The sequence below is a fragment of the Haliotis rufescens genome, unplaced genomic scaffold (genome assembly GCF_023055435.1).
Source record: "Haliotis rufescens isolate VD_foot unplaced genomic scaffold, xgHalRufe1.0.p SCAF_2, whole genome shotgun sequence".
Classification (NCBI taxonomy): domain Eukaryota; kingdom Metazoa; phylum Mollusca; class Gastropoda; order Lepetellida; family Haliotidae; genus Haliotis; species Haliotis rufescens.
Genome location: NW_025963890.1, coordinates 45,877,089 through 45,903,714, shown reverse-complemented (window position 1 = coordinate 45,903,714; position 26,626 = coordinate 45,877,089). Strand labels below are relative to the sequence as shown.

The 26,626-nt window shown below is 39.6% G+C and overlaps 1 protein-coding gene across 1 annotated transcript in view; it reads left to right on the top strand.

Annotated features, from left to right (window-relative positions):
- Positions 1-702: 702 nt before the first annotated feature.
- Positions 703-26,626, top strand: part of LOC124142240 (uncharacterized threonine-rich GPI-anchored glycoprotein PJ4664.02-like) — a 37,515-nt gene continuing 11,591 nt past the window's right edge. Inside the window, exons 1-9 of the mRNA XM_048399335.1 lie at positions 703-926; positions 1,212-1,426; positions 17,870-17,983; positions 19,124-19,264; positions 20,714-20,876; positions 23,268-23,402; positions 24,021-24,360; positions 24,495-25,315; positions 25,973-26,626. Of these exons, the coding sequence (XP_048255292.1) occupies positions 1,238-1,426; positions 17,870-17,983; positions 19,124-19,264; positions 20,714-20,876; positions 23,268-23,402; positions 24,021-24,360; positions 24,495-25,315; positions 25,973-26,626 (2,557 nt within the window). The 5' untranslated portion in view covers positions 703-926; positions 1,212-1,237. The remainder of the gene's footprint in view (positions 927-1,211; positions 1,427-17,869; positions 17,984-19,123; positions 19,265-20,713; positions 20,877-23,267; positions 23,403-24,020; positions 24,361-24,494; positions 25,316-25,972) is intronic.

Genomic DNA, 26,626 nt, shown 5'->3' with positions numbered 1-26,626 from the left:
TGTGACTGTAACACAATATTTCACCGGGTACATATTCCTGTCAATAACGATCTCTTCAGGGGGCTAAATGATAAACATAAAATCCTATTGCTCGTAAGTAAATTATAGCCACTGTTCGCTTTGTGCATTGTAAGCCAAGTTTCCCATCTAAATAGATGGCGTGTGGATCTTTATTCGCTACTTTAACCAGATTAAAAGATGCTTAAGATAAACATTTACTGAAAATGGAATGTGTCCTTTACGATAATACTAAAAAGCAAATATATCTTCGCAAAACCATAACACATAACTCATCTTGAAAATGTATTATTTCTCAGACAAACACGTTACACGCCTGTGTGGCTCCAATGACACCTTTGTATGAAAGATGAGCTTCTCGGGTCTGTACAGTGTAATCACCGGGTACGATCTGGAGGGTTTAAGATAAGCATGTGGGTCGTGCAATAATCTCATCTCAGTGGCCCATCAATCACCAAACACCCTGCTTCTGCCACCCGCTCCATGACGGGTGCGATGTTCTGGGGAGGGGACCGCCATCAACGCCAGCCATAGAGAGTATGAGTCACTGCAGTGGGTTGACTCACGAACAAGAGGTACAACCCACTCTGTCGATACCGTCACAGCAGTCATGTGGGTATATTCAGGGTATCTGCAGGTATTCTGTCTCCCTGCGTGTTCGGCTTACCTGTGATATGTTCCCGAATCACTTTGGATTTTCTGAATGGAACTACCTGTAGTTTGTGAATGAGATAAAAATGACAAGTGAAACTTACGTCTATTGTATTTCTCTTGGGAATCTTTCGTATTACTGTTGTATAAAGGGATAGAGTTAAATCATATCTTGTCACGGGAATCATCAAGGTAAGGGCGTCGCCAGGTTCTCATTGTTTATCCAATTGGACCATTTAGCAACTACATATTTTAAGGTAAGATGTAACTGAAGTCCCAGTCTTACATCAATGCGATAGTTTAAAAAAAATTAAATTGGATTTGCTTTCATGTGTAACTGGATAACACGTGTAAATATATTTGGCAGATAGGTATGCAATGTTCGCGTATACACGAATGTTTGGTTTCCTAAAACGTATGGATATTATCAGAATATAACGGACCATGTTTCTGGAGTCTGGAGTGTCTGGAGTAAGGAGGATATATCTGCTGCTGATGTACGTGTAGGATGTGGAAGTGATACCAGTGATGGTATGTTGCAGAGAGTCCACACTGCACTGACCTGGAAATGAGTCGTCAAGTCCTCTGGCCTGTATGGCTGCTGGCCACTTGTGTGTTGTCGGTCCAGTGCTCGCTGCTTCCATACGGTGATACCGAGGGTCACATTGCCACCCCCGGGCTGGACGATGGTTCTGGCCCCTCCCTCAGTCTACAGCCGCCTTTCCGATTTTATGGAACAAACTACAACACTGCTTTTGTAAGTACTTAAAAACGGTTCCTTTGTTTTGGCAATGGTCATATTGTGATAAACATTAGTTTGTTCTCTTAAATATTGACAGTATATTTCAGATTTTATGGAAAAAGCTACAGCACTGCTTTTGTTTTGGCAATGGTCATATTGTGAGAAACATTAGTTTGTTTTCTTAAAGTGCTTTCAAAACCACAGTGTTCATGTTGCTTGAGTTTGTTATCACCTGTGTCTGTGACTCGGTTACATATGATTAGTGCACAATTTCTCCAGCAAAATGAACATGGATGGAAATCAAATATTTACATAAGGGAGTTCAATGGCTTATTCCAACTGGGAATATAAGTGGGGCGATAGAGAAGTCAGTTTTGTCACTAGAGTGTAATAACTACATGCATATCTTGTTTACACAATAACTAAATACCAAAGGTCAAAACAATTAAACCTGGTTATTTAATTGTCATTAACTAACACTATTTGCTCACATATTTAACTTAAATCAGTATACAGTTATTTTCGCTTGAGAGTTGTTCACATTATACATGTACATTGTGTTGTTTTTGCCACATTGAACTGATCATTCTAAAACATACTGCGCTGTTTCATATCCAAGTGAAAATCGCAAAAATTATTTATCTGACCCTTGTATACAACTTTATAGACAATATGTGAAATATGTCATGGATATGAGCGACTGAGTATAATTACCTGACCCTGGTATCACACCGCACAGGGCGAAATATGGAAAATCTTGAAAGATGTATTTGCATACTCAAAACATATCATGATACAGTCAGCTAAGTTATCAATCATATTGTTTGTTTGGATAACACAAACATCCAGTAGAAAGGGTATGTCAAGGTGTAGAAAACAGCTTGGATGCACTGACGACAATTGATGTACATAACACATTAATTACAAACTAATACAAGACAATTAGCTGTCTTACTGACCGTCTATCTGATTGTCATAACCTTCTAATGTACAATGTCTACTGTTATGTCACAGTGACACCTGGCACTTACACACAGAAATATCCATATTAAATAGTTGGTTTTAATTTAAATAACATTGGAATTGAAGCGTGTGCGTCTAATGCAAATGCGTATATAATAATTACTTTGTAGGAGTACATGCAAGGCACTTCATATTGTTATCAACGTTAACTGTATGGCCACACTAATCAGGACGTCCCTCCATACATGTACATTGTTTGTGTATTTTAACCAAGTACACGTATATGTACTTACATCAACTGTAATATAACAATTGCCATTGTGGTATTTATCAAACTACTACATGCTGGTATATGCTAGTAGATAAATGTATACATGTAGATTTGTTCAAGACAAGAGACAGAATGCAAATTGATCGTAAATCAAATATTCATGTCAAACAAATAATTTCATGACAACATTATTACAGAAGGAATATTTTATGTTCTTCACATGTAGTTATCAAACATTACATGGACCTGCAAATTCAATCACAGTGTAACATCGTAGAATACATTGTACATGTATGGAGTGTATTGTCATGGTCCGCCACGCGTTGTCAGCGTGATAGTCCCATAAAACTCCAAATTAGTGTCATAAAACATTATTCGCAAATTATTCGCAAATTATTAGCAAATTATTCGCCAATATTTGCAACTTATTCGCGAATATCCGCGGAATATTCCCAATTTTACTGCAGAACACGATAACAAGCTTTTGCGTTTCAGTAAACGTTCTGGTGTAACGAAATTGATATTCGTTATCACTTCAAAGTATATAGTATGCGAAAATGAAATTACTGTATATGCAATAATATTATGTCCTTTGTTTAGTCAGTGGTAAATTGTCACATATGTAAAAAAATTATTCATACATGTGATGGAACTTAGGTATATAGGCATTAAATATTTAATTAAATCTATCAGACAGCTTTTGTTCTTTTTGCATAATTTGTAATGTTATTGAACATATATATAACTCCTAAAAGTTTGACGGACGATTTCAAAGTTCAAGTTAACGTTGTTTTATTCAGATGGGTGTGACCATAGATCTTTGCGTACCTCATCATATATTTATAACATTCATGAAGTATTTCGTTTGGACAATACCTGTCCCTCATCTTTGTAACGCCAGTGGGTGACCATACTTAACGTTAAGAGCCTTTAGATGCTATCACAGACACACGTAGAGAAACACATTGCAACTGTCAAGGCAACGACTTGTACACGGTCATATCAGCCTCACTGATATATGCGCGACTCAAGAACTTCCACTCCCCTATTTGTGTCACACAAGAAGACATCATTTCGATTAACGCCCCTCTTTTCTACACACGAGATTCAATTAAATATTTATCAACGCCCGAATTATATGTTATGCGAACTTCTATTACAAATAAACCAGATTCTACGACATATTAATTATAATCAGCTTCTACTATACATAAAACAGCTTCTGCCACACTTAAACAAGCTTTTGTCACACATAAACAAGCTTCTGTCACACATAAACAAGCTTCAACCACACACAAACAAGCTCTACCACACATAAACAAGCTTCTCCCGCACATAAACAAGCTTCGTTCAAACATAAACAAGCTTCTACAACACATAAACGAGCTTCTACCACAAATAAACAAGCTTCAACCACAAAATAAACCAGCTTCTACCACACATAAACAAGCTTCTACCACACATAAACAAGCTTCAACCACAAATAAACCAGCTTCTACCACACATAAACAAGCTTCTACCATACATAAACCAGGTTCCACCACAAATAAACCAGCTTCTACAACAAATAAACAAGCTTCAACCACAAAATAAACCAGCTTCTACCACACATAAACCAGCTTCAACCACAAATAAACAAGCTTCTACCATTCATAAACCAGGTTCCACAACAAATAAACCAGCTTCTACAACAAATAAACCATCTTTTACCACACATAAACAAGCTTCTGTCACACATACCAAGCTTCTACGCACATGGACAATCTTCTACCACACATAAAGAAGCTTCTACCACACATAAACCAGCTTCTACCAAACATAAACAAGCTTCGTTCACACATAAATCAGGTTCAACCACACATAAACAAGCTTGCACCACACATAAACCAATTTCTATCACACATAAACCACTACTTTACCAGACTTTATTACATAAATTTGTCACAGCTTCTACCATACAGCAGAATGTATTACATATGCACACATTGATCATATAAACGCACCAATGTGTATATAATATTTACCACCGCCCGAATTATATGTTATGCGAACTTCCATTACAAATAAACCAGCTTCTACGACATATTAATCAGCTTCTATCACACATAACTAGCTTCTGTCATACATAAACAAGCTTCTGTATCACATAAACAAGCTTCTACAACACATAAACAAGCCTCGTTCACACATAAATCAGGCTCTACCACACATAAACAAGCTTCTGCCACACATAAACAAGCTTCTATCACACATAAACAACTTTCTTACACACACAAAATCAGATTCTACCACACATAAACAAGCTTCTTTCACACATAAAAAAAGCTTCTTTCACACATAAAGAAGCTTCTTTCACTCATAAACAAGCTTTATTCACACATAAACCAGCTTCAACCACAAATAAACAAGCTTCTGCCACACATAATTCAGGTTCTACCACACATAAACAAGCTTCTATCACACATGAACAAGTTTCTGTCACACACAAACAAGCTTCTATCACACTTAAACAAGCTTCTATCACACATACACCAGCTTCTATCACACTTAAACAAACTTCTATCACACATAAACCAGTTTCTACCACACATAAACAAGTTTCTATCACACACAAACAAGCTTCTCTCATACATAAACCAGCTCCCACCACACATAAACCACTACTTTACCAGACTGTTTTACATAAACTTGTAACAGCTTCTACCATGCAGCAGAATGTTTTACATATGCACACATTGATCATATAAATGCACCAATGTGTATCACACAGTATATACATATACACAAGAACGTTATCACATATCAATCTCAAAGATTGCGCCGATAGACCATTCTGTATACTAGATGGACTTCCGTGAAGATCTGGTACACATGTCCCATTAATTCGAATACACCGTTTGATGTAGATGCTGTGATACCATCTCCTCATAGGGCGCTCGTGCTGCGATAAATATAGGCGGTTTGGTCTGAACAGTATCAAGCTGTGGTATACTTTATATAAGGTATTCAGATAAGAGTGCGGAACTTATTTGAGAAGGTACATCTGCAAAGTTGCTTTTTAATAACCCCACTACTACACTATCCCATTAGGGCTTTAAGAAACGGAATAAATAATGTAAATGGAATATATGACAAGATATGAGGACTTTATTGCTTCTGGGTCATGACTGTAGGACGTTTAAAAGTAAATTATCTCACCTTTATCAAAGTCAAGAATATATCTAAAACAAAGTCGAACTCGGGTCTTCGGCGTGACGAGCGAACGCTTTACCACTAGGCTACCCGACCGCCCCATCATAAAAATGACATCAGGAGTGCAGAAGAGTGCATATATTGATTCAGGTGTGTCAGTCCTATGTTGCGCAATATTTGTCAAAGCTCTTTCTTGTGTCTTTTACATTTTTTTTGTTATGATGACATGGGGTGTATAATTGGTATGCAGCCATAGAGTGTTGATACTTCACAACGCATCCCTGGATTCAGCATAATACTAATTATATGTTATGTAGGCGTTCGAAAACATGTCACAAGGTGTATGTACAATGAATGAATATCTCAACCCCCCAAAACAGGCTCTCTCAATACAATTTGCCAACAGAATCACTCCTAAAGAAACTTCAAAACCAGGTCAAGAGAAACGACTTCTATTTTTGAATACATGTTGCTATGAGCTATTTCTTTCAGGGCTCAATGTGAATCAATGCCTTCTTGTCAAAACAAAGTCAGGTGGGGACCTGACGCCATACACAGTTCTACCATGAATTTGGAATTTACCCGATTCTGATTGGTCAATCAGAGGCTATTAAATCACAATAAACCCCCTATGGTTGAAAGAGCTGGTTTGCATCACCGCGGAAGCTAATATTCATAGAATAGTACTATTTTCAGTCATTGTCAGTAGGCATATTTAAATAATTATATCTACAATTACAGGTTACAAAATGCACATATGCAGTTACTACAATATTCAAGGATGTGTGGCAATACATTTCGTGCAGAAAACACGAAAGAAATCTACAAAGTACGGTGGCCCATAAGGGACATGGAGTCTGTTTTTCAATATTTTGATATTTCACTTACTGTTATCGTAACCTTTTGCAAATTAACACGATTTGTCATACAAATATGTGATAAATTATGTGTAAAGAAGTTATTGAATCGCTGAAAAGTGAAGCGAAAATATCAAAAACTAAAATGAAAATGTCAAAAACAAAAACGAAAAAGTCAAAAACTAAAATGAAAATGTCAAAGTCAAAAACAAAAATGTCAAAAACAAAAGCGAAAATGTCAAAAACTAAAATGCAACTACAGAAAACTATTTCCACCGCAGTGAAAAAGTATTTACACCGGGGTGATAATATTTACACCGTGGTGATAATATTTACACCGCGGTGAAAGCATATAAAAGGATTTTCATTTTTCGTAACTTTTCCATTTTAGTTTTTGACATTTTCGCTTCACATTTCAGCGATTCTATAGCTACTTGAAAGTACATTTTACATGTTTTCGGTTGTTTTTATACATGATTTATCCCATAGTTGTATGACAAATCGTGTTAATTTGCAAAAGGTTACCATAAAAGTAAGTGAAATATGTCCATGTCCATGTCCCTTATGGGCCACCGTAACAAATGGAATGTATTTACGTTTTGGAGACAACAAAGAGCTTGGAATTTTGGCGCTTTTCTATATACGACTGTGACGTCATAATAGTGACGTGCGTTGTAGAGTGAAAGCCTTGCAAAGCTTGTTTTGTTTTCTTTAGGGATGCCCACCTCATGTTAGCTTACCAAGTTGCCGTGCTCATATGCTTTCAATGCCTGTTATATGTTCGAGTAAAGTATTACGGTGTAAACAAACTGCTTGAGTATATACAGCGCTATATTTTGTTCGGTGATTCCGTAATTCAGATCGATAACCCACTCAAAACAATGAACTCAACCCATGCCGCTTCAGTCAGTATATTTGCTAACACCAAAGAGTTCGCGTTATATATATTTAGTAATGGAGATAAACATACTGTGTTTTCAATGTAGAGCTAGGTTACCTGTAGATTTAACCGCGCTAAATTTAACATTCAATTTAGCGCGGTTAAATCTACAGGTAACCTAGCTCTATATTGAAAACACAGTATGTTTATCTCCTAATTAACCAAGCACAACAAAACATATAAGAATCCACTGCATGTAAGATAGTGATTTGTTCATCTCCTCATTTAAGCTGCTTACTCACCGCCCTGCTATAATTACTTTCTTTATGATAACATTGTCAAGGAATATTATTACACACTGAGAAGATATGAATACACAATGCCTTTGAGAATGTGGTCAAATGTAACAAATGTTTTATTTGGGATAACACCTTTTTAGTAAAGTACAGATTCTCGTACTTTTTTGTGTTGAGTCCCGTACGGGATTCTATCCCACGCTTGCCAGAGTGAGGGACCTAATCGCCAGCACACAAAGTCAGCGATCTAACCCACTCAGCCACCGAGGTTTCCACAAACTGAAAAGTCCGACAACTGGCAGTCTTCATCACGTACTGAGAAAGTGTTATCCCAAATATAACATTTGTTACATTTGACCACTTTCCAAATAGCATTGTGTATTCATAGCTTTCGGTCATGGGAGCCGTGCCAATTTACACTTGTCAGAGGGGTACTCAAAGTACGTGATGTAGACTACCAGTTTGTCGGACTTTCATTTTTTGTGGAAGCCTCGGTGGCTGAGCTATACAATGAACAGTCAGTTATAAACAGGGACAAAACGTGTTCTCTGTTCCTAAACTAGTTGTTATGATTTATCGTTCACCATTTAGCTTCGTATTCCATACGTAATTTAAAAATACAATTTACTTTCTTGTAATGGTCGCTGCATGATCTCTGCAAAAAGCAACAGAAGAGAAATTGGCCAGTAATGAGGCTTTTATTTCAACGTACTTTGTCAATTTATGATCATCTGAGAGAGATATCTTGAGGAGTTGATGCATTAAATCTACTTTGGTATTGTGATCACAAGCTTTGTTTATAAATGTGTATGGATTATGATAGCCTATTCTTAAACCAAGAAAACATTTCCCAACATGCTTCACTATAAGGGTAACGCTATTTGTCAGGGCATTATCATTTGCAGAAGCCCGAGGTCTTCCATTAACTGCCCGACGAAGAATAATTCTATCCATTTTACCTACAATACCAGATAACCAGAATTAATTTCGCTTCGCTGAAATGCAGGAACAAATATGGGATATCATTGATAGATATTGGCCTTAATTTCATGCTTTGTGTACTCATAAGACTTTGATTATAACGTTTTCTTGTAGACAATACTGAGTAGGTTGAGCATAAAGGCTCAAGAAGTAGGATATGTTTTGGCATCTAATCCCTTAATAGTACTGAATTAGTTGCCGTGGTGGCACTTAAGGATCGATTTCAAGGTCGTCATGTGCTGTTGTTTTTAAAGAGAAGTACAATACTTGTCTTTAAATCCTAGCGACCCATTGTTTTCGTTTTAGTCAAAGAAAGAAAATCCCCGAGTGCCATTCTGTCTTCAGTTTGCGTGTACGAGTGACGTAAAACGACTCACAAATCAATGTTTTTAGACCTGGTGCACAAGACATGGTGAGTGACCCTGTGTTCCCCGGAGACCTCGCGTCTTCTCCTTCACTCCACATGGCTGAACCTATCATCATGGAGTCTACTGATAGGAAGCCACAAAGCTTATAAACTCGTCATTGGTAGATTTACGAGTGTGTATGTGAGACAGTGATTAGAGATTCTCCAAACCCGAGGACGCGGTTCACTGTGCAAGTGGGTGTGACACAACAGCGATAGGGGCGTATTACTTGCATCGAGGTATCCGAACACCTCACATAGCTCCGTGCTGTCCTTGTCCCATTACATCAAGCGGGGAGGATGTTTTCGAGACAAACCAGCACACCGCATACTTTATCCTTTTAGGGTGGGGTGGGTGTGGGTGTGGGGTGTTGTGTGTGTGTGTGTGTGTGTGTGTGTGTGTGTGTGTGTGTGTGTGTGTGTGTGTGTTTGTGTGTGTGTGTGTGTGTGTGTGTGTGTGTGTGTGTGTGTGTGTGTGTGTGTGTGTGTGTGTCTTTATTTTTTAGTAATTTCCATCACATGAGCTACGCCAGGATTTTTGTTGTTACAAAAAATGCACTTTGCAATGTGTCAGTGTTTGAAGCTTTTGTAGTTGGATTAACATGAAAATCTGCTACGAACGCCGTGACATAACTGGAAAACTGTTAAAAGTGGCGTTAAACCAAACTCACTCACTCACTCAATCTGCTACGAACTTGCACGTGTCGGGAAATGAACTGTATTGTCTTTAGTTCTAAACTCCCGTTACCGTGATAACCTCAATATCGTCTTCGGGTGGAAGCATCTTCCCCAGACAAGGACTATAAAAGTCCAGTTTCCACCCTTGCCGAACTAGGCTGGAATTCCGGAGTTACATTTTGGCTGGACTAACGAGTCAATGCATAGCCCAATCAAAATCATATAACGAACCACACATTTGGTTCGTAAACAACATGATGGATTTCAACATGCAAATTTCGGTCGACTGCAGTATTTGCAAAGCATTTGTCCCATCAACTGGGCGTCGACTGTTATTTTGCAAATTAATTTATGTTTTTAATGAAGGTGCTCATGTGAGTTGATAAACGTCGCGGAGTAAGACCAGTTTTATTACAATATAGATCTTGATTATCGTTCAGATCATCTTGTATGGGCGCCGCCATTTTGTTTGAAGCAAATGCAAGTGATATGAGAGGTGGAATCTGATTGGTCAATAGAGGGACATAAAAGGGATATAACTCGTCATAGCCACTGGTAGTGCTACGTTCTAGTTAGGCTAGGGTGGAAAATGGATTTTAAAGTCAGTTAACGCCCTTGCCTAAAGGATGTGTGTAAAAGAATATGGAAAACAGATAAACATTATGCTAGTGGAAGTGTAGCATCTACCTTGTATTGTTTAATCTTTCTTTGATTTAAACATATTTATTCACAAGGAGTGAACGGGATTGGGGGACAAGTTCTTCCAACTAAGAATGTCCTCTCCCTGGTATTTACAAAAAAATCACAATTTCAAATTCATTATATATGCATACAACACTATAGATAAGAGAGAGAGAGAGGGAAGAGAGAGAGAGAGAGAGAGAGAGAGAGAGAGAGAGAGAGAGAGAGAGAGAGAGAGAGAGAGAGAGAGAGATTGTTGAATGAACAGTTCTTTACACAAATCTTTCACATTTATTCGAACATGTACAGTTCGGGTGATCTTTTATACCAATTCTATATAAATCATAATTCAATAATTGACTGCACATGTATCTCAGTTTTGTGTGTAAGATATTATATTTTATCATATAATGGGTAGGTTTCTCGGCAGGATAAAGCCAACGGATAAAAACGATATCCTTTGGGTTCATATGCGGATAGAGATGCAAATATCGGTCAAGTAGGGACTACTTTCACTGTTTATAAACGAACATGGAGTCGCCCTTGTTATTCGTCGATCGAGTCAGAATTAACCATCGGGAATCTGGATAAACTACAGAGATAATTGCTATCATTATCAAAAGAACAGTCTAATTTTCTGAAAATCAGTGTCTAACTGTGACGTAGCGAAGGCATTTTATAAGTTTTGGCAACTTTGGAGAAACAATTTTGCGAGGGCACGAGGCCTAGCCAAGCGGGATCAGTAGCCATGTCTGTGCTTGTAGACCTCTGCGGCTTGAAACTTTCTCCACAAATTAAAATAGTTGGATTTGGCCGAAATATGTTTGAATTGTCACCTTGTTTCGTTTTGTCGCTGTGTGAACATCTGACTACACTGTTTAACGTTATGACACGACAGACCGACTGTCAACAACGTCTGACTGTGGCCGTGACGTCTCGTAGACTAGGTTTAGAGTAGCTTCCCTTTGACAAAGGGCAGTTTCTCTAGCGGACAGACCGATTGATTGCCGCGAAAGGCAATTAAAAACAATTGTTGTTTGCGTATATGTTGCTTCGCTACTGTATAAGAAACAGATTTCAGTTGGAACTATATTGGCTACACACTCGCATGATAACCTCTTTTTCTTTTTTCATAAGCGAAGTGACGTGGGGTGGTGCTTTTGTAACGAATTTTTAAAACAAGAAATATTAGAATTTCGGAATAGAGTTCCACAATCGGATAGACAATGGGTAAAAGGATTCACACGAATGTCTTAGTCTTGTGAGAGGAACACTGATGTTTTCAGAGTTTCTGAGACTGTATGAGTTTTTTGCAGCAACGGTTTTGGGTAGAATATCTGTTAGATAGGAAGGGCCATGTTATGATTAATTTTGAAGAAAATACAAGAAAAGTTTCTTTCTACGTTCAACTAAGGGTTCCCAACCGGTTTCGTAATATAATGAATGCCTGGGGGCATATTTAGGTAGACCAGTTACAATGCGTGCAGCTTCTAATTGTAATTGTTCTAATTTCTCACTTTGTCCTTCGGTGCAACCATCCGAAACCTCACATGCGTATTCAAAGTGTGGTCTTATGAACATTTTATATATATTCTTAATAGTATTTCTGTGAAGTAGATGTTTGAGTTTTCTCATTGAGTAAATCATCTTGGAAGTTGTTTTAATTATGGTATCTATATGACAAGACCATTTGCCACTGGCTTCAAGCATAACACCCACGTGCTTATGACTGTTTACAGAGCTGATTTTTTTCCGTTGAATTATAATTTTAGACCTCCATTGTTGTCTCTGCGAGAGAATAGAACCGATTTAGTCTTTTCGGGGTTGTAAGTTATGAGCCAAAGTTTCGCCCATTCACTTAAGATTGCTAAATTTGTGCTTAAGGAACGTTCCAGTACACTGTTATCATTGGATGACATGCCAATCGATGTATCGTCGGCAAACAGTCTTGTCATACAGTCTAATTTATCAGCAATGTCATTTACATAAACAATAAAGAGTAAAGGACCAAGCACGGACCCCTGTGGCACGCCAGCCTTCATGTATCTTGGTTTGGATATTTCCCCATTCACAAATACGCTTTGGCTACGATTACTTATGTAACTGGTAATCCATTTTAACAATTGGCCTTTTATACCATACCTCTCTAATTTGTACACAAGCCCACTGTGCCATACACGATCAAAGGCTTTTGATACATCACAGAATACAATACAATAGGTTTCTTTGTTATCTAGCGCTGTACAAATTTGGTGGTAAAGTTCTATTAGTTGATGGACAGTTGAGTGACCAGCCTGAAACCCAGATTGGTACTTATACAACAATTTGTTCTCATGAAAGTAATTATATAAATGTTTGAACACAACTCTCTCAAACAATTTTCCTATACAGCTAATGAGTGATATATATCGGTCTATAATTAGAAACGATAGTGTGATCACCTTTCTTAAATAATGGCATAACGTTTGCTTTTTTCCACACTGATGGAAATATACTTGATTGTAGTGACATATTGAACAGTAAACACAATGCTTCGCTTATAGAATATACAGTTTTCTTTAATAATTTATGACTAATTTTATCCGGTCCAGAGGCTTTGTTCAGAGGCAAACATTGTATTATGTCTTCAATTTCCTTTTTAGATATGACTATGTTGTTCATCTCTGTCTTTGTACGAAATGTGAAGTCGGGCATAGTTGTTCTTGTATCACAGACATCTAATATAGATTGAAAATATTTATTCGGTATCTCTGTCTTTTCAATATCAGTAAAAATTGTCGGGTGTTCGTCCGTATCATACTTTTTCAGAGCGGCTATGTTGTTAGCTGAAGCAGATTTCTTCATAACATAAAGTAAAACTTTCCAGTAAGAGGGTTTGTTTTCTGCATGCAATTCTATTAGCAATTCATCTTTCTTTTCAAACCTTTATCTCTCTGTATATTTATGCATTTCTTATTTTATGCATGTGATTTGTTTGTTTGTTTGTTGTTTAACGCTGCATTCAGCATTATTCCAACTTTATGACGGCGGTCTGTTTATAATCGAGTCTGGACCAGGCAATCCTGTGATTGATATTATGAGCCTCGATCCACGCAATAGATAGATAACATGCGTCAACCAAGTCAGCGAGCCTGACCACCCGATCCCGTTAGTCGCCTCTTACGACAAGCACAGTCGCCTTTTACGGAAAACATGGGTTGCTGAAGACCTATTCTACCCCGGATTTTCACGGGTCTTATGCAAATGACAACATACACAACATATACTACATTATTTCTATTTGTCGTTAGGAATTTTACTGCAGCTGTCGGTGATTTTTCTCCTAAATTGAAACAAGTATCGGTGTCATTCTTTCCAATGGTCTTGTGAAATAGCTTGGCAAATGGCATGACAACATCTAGGTCACGATAATATGTTTGTGGTTGCAGCTTCTCAACACGTATTTATGTATTTGCTTTTAAGCTTCTGTGGGAGAAAACAATTGGTCACGATTCGTCAAGGTCGGTTAGATTAGGTCAAGTTCAGCGTTAACGTTTTCGTACAACATAATTATATTATTGCAACTGTCTCAGGCTTGGTCATATCTACATGCATGGAACTTCAAGTTTGCACGTACATGTATCTTAAAAATTCTACCACATCAAAAGTCATTTATGTCAAAGCTACAGTTAGGTCACAAGTTCAGGTCAATCTTGAGGTAGTGTCTTGAATACGTTATTGATACCAGGCGATATATAAAATGAACTTATCCCTCGTGGACCAAGAGAATTACTTTGGCATATGTCTCGAGAAGGTCAAAGGTCACTGTCACGACAAAATCGCTCAAATCGGTTTGTTTTTTCGCTTTCTCAAACATATGTAAAGCTTTTATCATTTCACTTACTATATACCTCGTTGCGACAATGTCCTGCACATGGAACCAGCAGAGGAGTTATTCCTTGGACTTGCTAAGAAAGGTAAACTCTCCAGTGGAATTCCATACATCGTTAGGTTTAACTAAATCAACGTCTTGGTGTGGACAAATAGTTCGTGTTTGCCTGAGGATAAGTAAAAGTAATGTAAAGGTTTGAACATTTCTACGAAGATATCAATATGTACAACATGATATATTACCAGATATGACTGTGACAACGAGTCGGTTCTTCTAGCCGTAGAGAAGGTCTAGCTTGTGTTCACATATCCGCGTTGCATCCATCGGTCGTAGAGACAGACTAGCTTTGTTTTTTTAGATGAACATTTGACTTGCCTTTGCATGTATTTGTGACGGAAGCCACAGGTTGGGCAGGATTCGCACACATTTCGCGACCACCTGGTATCGTACAATCGACTCTGGCCTATGCAGAGATTTCTATTGGATATGGAAAGGGTTTTGTCGCTTTATCTTCATTTATTTGTATTGCATCTACATGTATCTGTCGAAGAGAAAGTCTAGTCTTGTGTTCATATATCCGTGTTGCATCCATCTGTAGTGGGGAAAGTCTAGCCGTGTGTTCATATATCCGTGTTGCATCTTTCTGTCGAAGAGAAAGTCTAGCCTTGTATTCATATATCCGTGTTGCGTACTTCTGTTGTAGTGAAAGGCTAGTCTTGTATTCATATATCCATGTTTCATCCATCTGTGGTAGTGAAAGTCTTGCCGTGTGTTCATATATCCGTGTTGCATCCATCTGTGGTAGTGAAAGTCTTGCCGTGTGTTCATATATCCGTGTTGCATCCATCTGTGGTAGTGCAAGTCTTACCGTGTGTTCATATATCCGTGTTGCATCCATCTGTGGTAGTGAAAATCTAGTCTTGTATTCATATATCCGTGTTGCGTCCTTCTGTTGTAGTGAAAGTCTAGCCTTGTATTCATATATCCGTGTTGCATCAATCTGTTGTAGTGAAAGTCTAGTCTTGTATTCATATATCCGTGTTGCATCAATCTGTTGTAGTGAAAGTCTAGTCTTGTATTCATATATCCGTGTTGCATCCATCTGTGTTAGTGAAAGTCTAGCCGTGTGTTCATATATTCGTGTTGCATCCATCTGTGGTAGTGACAGTCTTGCCGTGTGTTCATATATCCGTGTTGCGTCCTTCTGTTGTAGTGAAAGTCTAGACTTGTGTTAATATATTCGTGTTGCATCCATCTGTGGTAGTGCAAGTCTTGCCGTGTGTTCATGTATCCGTGTTGCGTCCTTCTGTTGTAGTGAAAGTCAAGTCTTGTGTTAATATATTCGTGTTGCATCCATCTGTTGTAGTGCAAGTCTTGCCGTGTGTTCATATATCCGTGTTGCGTCCTTCTGTTGTAGTGAAAGTCTAGTCTTGTGTTAATATATTCGTGTTGCATCCATCTGTGGTACTGAAAGTCTTGCCGTGTGTTCATATATCCGTGTTGCGTCCTTCTGTTGTAGTGAAAGTCAAGTCTTGTGTTAATATATTCGTGTTGCATCCATCTGTGGTAGTGCAAGTCTTGCCGTGTGTTCATATATCCGTGTTGCATCCATCTGTGGTAGTGAAAGGCTAGTCTTGTATTCATATATCCGTGTTGCATCCATCTGCCGTAGTGAAAGTCTTGCCGTGTGTTCATATATCCGTGTTGCATCCATCTGTGGTAGTGAAAGTCTTGCCGTGTGTTCATATATCCGTGTTGCATCCATCTGTGGTAGTGCAAGTCTTGCCGTGTGTTCATATATCCGTGTTGCATCCATCTGTGGTAGTGAAAGTCTTGCCGTGTGTTCATATATTCGTGTTGCATCAATCTGTGGTAGTGAAAGTCTAGTCTTGTATTCATATATCCCTGTTGCATCCATCTGCCGTATTGAAAGTCTTGCCGTGTGTTCATATATCCGTGTTGCATCCATCTGCCGTAGTGAAAGTCTTGCCGTGTGTTCATATATCCGTGTTGCATCAATCTGCCGTAGTGAAAGTCTTGCCGTGTGTTCATATATCCGTGTTGCATCCATCTGTGGTAGTGAAAGTCTTGCCGTGTGTTCATATATCCGTGTTGCATCAATCTGCCGTAGTGAAAGTCTTGCCGTGTGTTCATATATTCGTGTTGCATCAATCTGCCGTAGTGAAAGTCTTGCCGTGTGTTCATATATCCGTGTTGCATCCATCTGTGGTAGTGAAAGTCTTGCCGTGTGTTCATATATCCGTGTTGCATCCATCTGCCGTAGTGAAAGTCTTGCCGTGTGTTCATATATCCGTGTTGCATCAATCTGCCGTAGTGAAAGTCTTGCCGTGTGTTCATATATCCGTGTTGCATCCATCTGTGGTAGTGAAAGTCTTGCCGTGTGTTCATATATCCGTGTTGCATCCATCTGTGGTAGTGAAAGTCTTGCCGTGTGTTCATATATCCGTGTTGCATCCATCTGTGGTAGTGAAAGTCTTGCCGTGTGTTCATATATCCGTGTTGCATCCATCTGTGGTAGTGAAAGTCTAGCCTTGTGTTTATATATCCGTGTTGCGTCCTTCTGTTGTAGTGAAAGTCTAGCCTTGTGTTTATATATCCGTGTTGCATCCTTCTGTTGTAGTGAAAGTCTATCCTTGTGTTTATATATCCGTGTTGCGTCCTTCTGTTGTAGTGAAAGTATAGCCTTGTGTTCATATATCCGTGTTGCGTCCTTCTGTTGTAGTGAAAGTCTAGCCTTGTGTTTATATATCCGTGTTGCGTCCTTCTGTTGTAGTGAAAGTCTAGTCTTGTGTTCATGTATCCGTGTTGCGTCCTTCTGTCGTAGAGAAAGTCTAGTCTTGTGTTCATATATCCATGTTGCGTCCTTCTGTTGTAGTGAAAGTCTAGCTTCTGTAAATTGCAGGTTTATACAGATTCTGTTCAAGTATCTTGTAATCTGTAAAGAGAATCTAGACATAGAGTTTGCGATCATTGGTCCGCCATAATGCAGTGTGCCGGTATTCTCTTTCCTGTCAAACTGAACAAAACAAGAGTCAGCCCTATTTCTGTATGTGTCCCCGTCAATAGGTTTATGGGTGTTCCTGAATAAAGATACAGCGCCGTAGTTGAAAACCCATTTCTTAAAGGTTATCGCTGCCACACGGGATGAAAAAAACAAACAATTATTTCTCAGTGTTTGTTGTGTAATATACACAAATTCATGGTATTAAATCAAAGCTTTGTCAAGTTTGATTTTAACAATGTCGGTGTATATATTGCAGCGTCATTGGAACAGGTAAGAGAAATTCCCTTCTGTAGGAATATAATGGACTAATGTTATTTTTTTCAATGTGTCAATTTACGAGATAATTTTCCATTCCAGGTGAACAATGATGGTTCTGTGACATTCATTAAGGCTGGAACATTTCAAGACACAACCTCTGATCCCGGAAATACTCCAGCAGTGTGTGGTCTGTGCACTGACATTGATGTAACCGTAAGTGGAACCGTCTGGTACGTCCTCAGTACGGCTTCAGCATTACGTCAAACTGTCGCCGAAGACGTCAGGCGATACCAGGAGTTCCCGGCAGACTATACGCCGTCCTGGGTACTGTTGGCGACGTGGGCCGATGTTGCTACATATAAGTCAGAAGACAACAAGGCAAGTTGCCCAGGAGTGTGAGTGTGTTAGGTTTGACGCCGGCATGAACACTATGACAGTTATAGCGGCGTGTGAGTTTGATGTTAGAGGATGGTGCGAAGTCATGCGGTTTGTAGATGCAGGTACCTCGTGAAACCCACGGTATGGTACCGACAAACCTATTAACATAGTCAGGGCGAACCGGGATTGGAACCCCCGGCATAGGTCTAAGGGACGCAATTCTGCACTGTTTCTGGACCATCCCAATGTTTTAATGAACAGTATGTAGACTTTCACTTATCACCATAGCCTCTTCCGGGTCTCGCAATATTGCGCACTGACAGCCCACGATGGCGTCTGAATAAAGAACACTTAAAAGGATGACGACTGTGGTTAAGATTTGTGCGCAGCCTGTGGAGGAGGTTCAACAAGTAACTCAAAATATAGACGACCGGTGTAACTGGTTAACATCGAATACAAAAACGGGCCGGTGATAATATAAGGGTAACGCTATTTTTCAGAGCATTATCATTTGCAGAAGCCCGAGGTCTTCCATTAACTGGCCGACGAAGGAGGGCAGTTGAAAAGACCTCGGGCTTCTGCAAATGATAATGCCCTGAAAAAGAGCGTTACCGTTATTATAGCAAAATGGATGGAAATTGTTATAAAATAACAAGAAACAACAATATCGGCTTTGAATTATTTACTGCAATAATTATGAATGTCACTCACCCAATTTTACAAAAATGGGAACGCCATAAAACAAACCAGATGACGTCATTATTGAACGTGACATCACCTATCCCTACCCTATGACGTCACCTAACAACGGGCGTGATAATGGCCCGTCGTAAAGCAATGTGAGGGCATGATCAAGTTACAGTGGCCCGCTGATTTCTGGTAACATGCGAGCGGTTTAATGATAAGTCTATCCATTTTAGCTATAATAGTTGATAAGTCAATTGTTTTTACGCATTTCTTTTTATGTTCCTTTAGGTCGACACATTCCAGATCACCATGGCAACTGATGGCACGGCGTCAGTCGTGATACTGTTCTATGAAAGGATAGAATGGGTGTATGATAATTCTGACTTTATGGCTCTATATGAAGGCACAGAACCCTCCGTTCGTACACAGGTAAGTTGGTTCTGTTTGAAAGAGTATGAGATATATAGTTGATACAATAGTAATGCATAAAACGCATGTGGAGGTTCAGTTATGAATATGGTCGATTATCTTGTGAGTGAGTGAGTTCGGTTAGACACCGCTGTGAACAGAATTTGAGCTATATCACGGCCTGTCAGGTTAAAATGGGAGGAAAACGCGAATCTAGTTATGGAACAGTTTACACATTTGCTGAAGCCCCCAAGCATGGGTATAGTGATGACAATGTTCACTATATGGGTGAATCTGGGGTTCGAATCCAAGACTAGAGGATCCTCGCTCGACGAACTGACGCTCCTCTGCACAGCAACTTGGAGTGTCCAGAGACGATTGGTTGACTCTTGTCACCAGACGCTGTTCTGGGGAACAAACAGCACAGTCAAAACGTCAGGCGGATGACCCGGGCGCAACATGTGAGACCATTGGCACTGTCTCCCTGCTGGGGGCTGGGGCTTGGGGCTTGGGGCTTGGGGCTTGGGGCTTGGTGGGGGTGGGGTGGGGTGGGGTGGGGTGTAGGTTTGGTTTCTGTTCCTGAATTATGCATTCAGCAGCAGTGAAGCTATATCATGGCGGGATGTAAAGAACTACCCAGAACAATGAAGAACGTGCGCCCCCAACCTGATGACGTCGTAAATTGGACGACGTTACTTTTGTGAGGGAAGTGTATGGTGAGTTGTTCACCATAGATGCAGCTGGGCAACGTAGATAAACGCAATGGTCGAACGATCGCTTCCAAAAGTGGGAGAGATACGACAATCCGTGTTTGGAGAAATGTGCAGCATTTAATGTTACAGTATTATTTGTGCAGCAAATCGACGTGAAAATTACACAAGACTTAACCCCACTGTACATAAAATGGAGTTATCCGACATTGCCGAGGTCGGATTGTATTCAGGGTGTCATAATAATTCAAATACAACTAAATGCTTTGTGTATCTGAGCTGGCTGTATATTTATCTGACTTGTGACGTTTACATTGTCTATCTGAGCTGACTGTATGTTTATCTGACTTGTGACGTTCACGTTGTGTATCTGAGCTGGCTGTATGTGTATCTGACTTGTGACGTTCACATTGTGTATCTAAGCTGGCTGTATATTTATCTGACTTGTGACGTTTACGTTGTCTATCTGAGCTGGCTGTATATTTATCTGACTTGTGACGTTCACATTGTGTATCTGAGCTGGCTGTATGTGTATCTGACTTGTGACGTTCACATTGTGTATCTAAGCTGGCGGTATATCTATCTGACTTGTGACGTTCACATAGTGTATCTAAGCTGGCTGCTTATTTATCTGACTCTGTGACTTCACAATGTGTATCTCAGATGGCTGTACACGTCGCTGACTGTGCGACGTTCACAATGTGTATCTGAGCTGGCTGTATACATATCTGACTACATATCCGCTAATTGTGCGTTCCAGAGCGGCTTCTTAGCTGGTGATGGGATGAAGTCGTACCTGCTGCCGGGATCCAAGTCTGAGGAACTCATCAACATTACTAAACTGTCTAACGTTGGCGTTGCTGGCAAATTCATCTTCCGAGTTGACTCCGAAATCCTTCCCGTGCACCTCCCTGACACCACAAGTCAGTATCTTTTATACTAATCTAAAGCTTATTTATTGTTTTTTTACGTGTGAATAATGCCACACAATAGAAATGTGTCTGAAGATTGATATTGAATTGACATTGGATAACTTATCATAAATTGACATTGAATGTATGATAATATATTTCCAGTTCATCGGTAAAAAAAATACCCAGATAATACAACAGATTACTAACAGATTACCAATGAAACAAAGAACTTCCATACACTCATCCTGGAGATGTGGATGAGAGTTAAATTTTAGCGCAAGCCTAAAAGTGCAAAGGAAAATACATCTGCATTGTTGTATCTATTCATATTTGATATAGAAACTAAATATATTAGTTACGCAACATGTTTTTTTTACGATGCACAAAACCCAACTGTCTCCTTCAAAAAGAAAAATAATTTGAAAAATAACTTTCTACTTCTAACTGACAAATATAATAAAAACAATTTGAAGGTGTTTGAGAGTAAATATGACCCAACAATACATATTTAAGTTTAAGTTTCACAACATGACTGGTTCATTACTTTCATAACTAAAGAGTCCATGAATATAATTTAATAAAATAAATTTCACGTTTACAAGTTCATAGCATAGATTTTACAAATTTTAACCTCTAAACCTTGCCTTATTTAATGCCTGGTCCAACTGTAAAAAGCAAGGCTTCAATGATACTGCTCATGCATATGCTGTCAGATACTCGTGTACCATGGTAATTTGGCCTACCTATTAGAAGTTGCATCTTCATAAATAATCACAGAAACACGTAACACATCCTCCGTAAGGCGTAATAATAAAACAACACTGTCCGAAGCGAATAAAATACATGTCTAAAGGATAGTACTGCAATGATTGTCAGTTGTCAGGAACCGATAAACTTTGCAGGAATGACAAATCACCGATATTATCATTTCGAAATTAGCCGACAATGATGGCTGTCAACAGCGGTGACAACCATGCGTGGTCTCGTCCCGTCTAGCAAAGTAAGCTTTGGCGGTCGCGCATTTCGAAAGCAAAACTAGTTTATGAGTAAAGGTTTGTCACCGGAAATACTGGTACCGGAAGTAGCCTTTCGCGAGTCTTACCGTCCCTATACTGCTCGAGCGGGTAATTTCCGGCACAGACAGTCAATAGTCTGCGCTGGGCAGATCTTTGTAACATCAAACACATTCGTGATGAACTGAGACGTGTGAAAAGAGAGCCTCAACCATTACTTGACCTCACACAAATGGAACAGGTCCTCATGCATGACTGGAGTGAGTGAGTGAGTTGGGTTTTACGCCGCTTTTAACATTATTCCAGTTATATCACGGCGTGTCAGCTTAGTGTGGGAGGAAAGCCCGAAGTGATGCAGGTCTCAGACGTTTACCACTTCGGTGAAACCAACGAACACGGGTATGGTGCTGACAAACCTAGAAACATAATCGGGGCGAACCGGGATTCGAACCCACAATCATAGGTTTCTGGCGTGCCCAAGGGACGCAACTCTGCACAGCGAATCGCGGCGCCTTAGACGACTGGGCCCCCCGTGCCCCCCATGCATGACTGGAACATCCCACCTGTTAGTGTTGCCTAGTCAGTGACGTAGGATACATCACATACAGAATGTTGGGGACACGGGTGGCCCAGTCGTCTAAGGCGCCGCGATTCGCTGTGCAGAGTTGCGTCCCTTGGGCACGCCAGAAACCTGATTGTGGGTTCGAATCCCGGTTCGCCCCAATTATGTTTCTCGGTTTGTCAGCACCATACCCGTGCTCATGGGTTTCATCGAAGTGGTAAACGTCTGAGACCTGCATCACTTCGGGCTTTCCTCCCACATTAAGCTGACACGCCGTGATATATCTAGAATACTGTTAAAAGCGGTGATCGTGAACCTGGATGAAAGCATAGTGTCCTTGACCTATGTGTTCCATATTCTACTTCCGGCCCACTGGTACAAAGCACGTGCTTCAGTTGTATGGAACAATACATAATAACACTTTAATGTGGTGCATACCTGCTTTTTTGGTTGCGTATATATATTAAACATATTTTTTTTATTTTTGTCATGACATGACTGAAAAGGGAATATCTTTCCTTCCCACAGAGTCTCCATACTGACACAGCCATCGCTCTAATTCGCCGACCCATACTTGCCGTAAAAGGTGACTATGCGTGTCGTAAGAGGCGACAAACGATGCGTGGAACGATGCCCATGATGTCAATCACTGGATTGTCTGGTCCAGACTCGATTATATACAGACCGCCGTCATATAGCTTGAATATTGCTGAGAGCGGCGTTAAACAACAAACATCACCCATCGCCAAGCCCAACCCTGCAACATCCTCTGCCAAGCATCTTGTTACGACTTATTGATTTCAATACCAATATCGCTAATTTCAGGTTCTGCACAGAGAACTACTGACACAACAACCCCAACAACAATCGCTGACAACATTACTCCAAGGCAGTCAACTTCATCAACATCACTGACGTCTACATCAACGTCCCCGATCTCCGATACAACGCCTCATTCAGGTGCTACACCAGTATACACATTGCTGACAACATTTCCCTCCCTTTCTGAAGTGATAAAAACATGCGTGTATTTATCATGTGTGATTATCTCGCAAAGTTTGTAAAATTCGAGTAGCTTTCATTTGTTATGATAATTATTATGATAATTATTATTATTTTGAGTAGGTAAATGATGGGTGATTCTTATACTTATAATAGTGAGTAATCTCATGTAAATAAAGGCGTGAGTGTCTTTGTACATACATTGAAAGCTTGCCTTGTCGAACTTCATGATCCCGACAAAACCCTTTTTAATTTATCACTATTTGACCCGGTTGAAGTCGATGTCGGATGAGTCGATATATTTACCGGTTCCCTGCAACACATTTATATAATCTTTGAACACATTTAAATATTATCAAGGTCTAACATCTAGTTTAAGACGATATATATTTCATTGTCCACATTACACGTTTGCGACGTTTGATGACTTGTGTGATATATGCTGTGCCTTTGATAATTCAACTTTTCAAAATTAATTTTACCAATATGTCTTATTCCAAGTATTTATGATTAATTTGTTTTCTCAATCGCCGACCGAGTTATCACTTTTCTTTTCTATGCCATTTTCACTGTCAGACACATCTACGACGATACGCGCGTCAGAAGTAGCTGAAACGACGACCATAACTGCTTCACCGTCTGATTCATCGGCTACGACAGTGGCCTCTCCGTCAGATGCAACGTCATCGTTAACAGTGACCTCTCCCGCAGATACAAAATCGTCTGCATCTTCTTCACTGCAAGATCAAACATCTGTAACAGAGACCTCTCCATCAAATACTATAACATCCCTAACAGAGACTTCCCCGTCAAATACAATAATATCTCTAACAGAGACCTCCCCGTCAAATACAATAACATCTGTAACAGAGACTTCCCCGTCAAATACAATAACATCCGTAATAGAGACCTCCCCGTCAAATACAATAACATCCGTAAAAGAGACTTCCCCGTCAAATACAATAACATCTGTAACAGAGACTTCCCCGTCAAATACAATAACATCCGTAACAGAGACCTCCCCGTCAAATACAATAACATCTGTAACAGAGACTTCCCCGTCAAATACAATAACATCTGTAACAGAGACCTCCCCGTCAAATACAATAACATCCGTAACAGAGACCTCCCCGTCAAATACAATAACATCCGTAACAGAGACCTCCCCGTCAAATACAATAACATCCGTAACAGAGACTTCCCCGTCAAATACAATAACATCTGTAACAGAGACTTCCCCGTCAAATACAATAACATCCGTAACAGAGACCTCCCCGTCAAATACAATAACATCCGTAAAAGAGACCTCCCCGTCAAATACAATAACATCTGTAACAGAGACTTCCCCGTCAAATACAATAACATCCGTAAAAGAGACCTCCCCGTCAAATACAATAACATCTGTAACAGAGACTTCCCCGTCAAATACAATAACATCCGTAACAGAGACCTCCCCGTCAAATACAATAACATCCGTAAAAGAGACATCCCCGTCAAATACATTAACATCTGTAACAGAGACATCACCGTCAAATACAATAACATCCGTAATAGAGACCTCCCCGTCAAATACAATGACATCTGTAACAGAGACCTCCCCGTCAAATACAATAACATCTGTAACAGAGACCTCCCCGTCAAATACAATAACATCTGTAACAGAGACTTCTCCGTCAAATACAATAACATCCGTAAAAGAGACCTCCCCGTCAAATACAATAACATCCGTAAAAGAGACCTCCCCGTCAAATACAATAACATCTGTAACAGAGACTTCCCCGTCAAATACAATAACATCTGTAACAGAGACTTCCCTGTCAAATACAATAACATCCGTAAAAGAGACCTCCCCGTCAAATACAATAACATCTGTAACAGAGACTTCCCCGTCAAATAAAATAACATCCGTAACAGAGACCTCCCCGTCAAATACATTAACATCTGTAACAGATACTTCCCCGTCAAATACAATAACATCTGTAACAGAGACTTCTCCGTCAAATAAAATAACATCCGTAACAGAGACCTCCCCGTCAAATACAATAACATCCGTAAAAGAGACATCCCCGTCAAATACATTAACATCTGTAACAGAGACATCCCCGTCAAATACAATAACATCTGTAACAGAGACTTCCCCGTCAAATACAATAACATCCGTAACAGAGACCTCCCCGTCAAATACAATAACATCTGTAACAGAGACTTCCCTGTCAAATACAATAACATCCGTAAAAGAGACCTCCCCGTCAAATACAATAACATCTGTAACAGAGACTTCCCCGTCAAATACAATAACATCTGTAACAGAGACTTCCCTGTCAAATACAATAACATCCGTAAAAGAGACCTCCCCGTCAAATACAATAACATCTGTAACAGAAACTTCCCCGTCAAATAAAATAACATCCGTAACAGAGACCTCCCCGTCAAATACATTAACATCTGTAACAGAGACTTCCCCGTCAAATACAATAACATCTGTAACAGAGACTTCTCCGTCAAATAAAATAACATCCGTAACAGAGACCTCCCCGTCAAATACAATAACATCCGTAAAAGAGACATCCCCGTCAAATACATTAACATCTGTAACAGAGACATCACCGTCAAATACAATAACATCCGTAATAGAGACCTCCCCGTCAAATACAATAACATCTGTAACAGAGACCTCCCCGTCAAATACAATAACATCTGTAACAGAGACCTCCCCGTCAAATACAATAACATCTGTAACAGAGACTTCTCCGTCAAATACAATAACATCCGTAAAAGAGACCTCCCCGTCAAATACAATAACATCCGTAACAGGGACCTCCCCGTCAAATACAATAACATCTGTAACAGAGACTTCCCCGTCAAATACAATAACATATGTAACAGAGACCTCCCCGTTAGATATGATATCATCTACACCTGCTTCGCTGTCAGATCTACTAACTGTAACCTACATGTCAAATACCGCCACTGCTTCATCATCGGAAATAACACCAACTACACCTGCTTTACGATCGGATCCAACATCTATTCTACCTGCTTCTTTATCGAATCCAACATCTACTTCACCTGGTTCATCATCGGATCCAACATCTGCAACACCTGGTTCATCATCGGATCCAACATCTACTACACCTGGTTCATCATCGGATCCAACACCAACAACACCTGGTTCATCATCG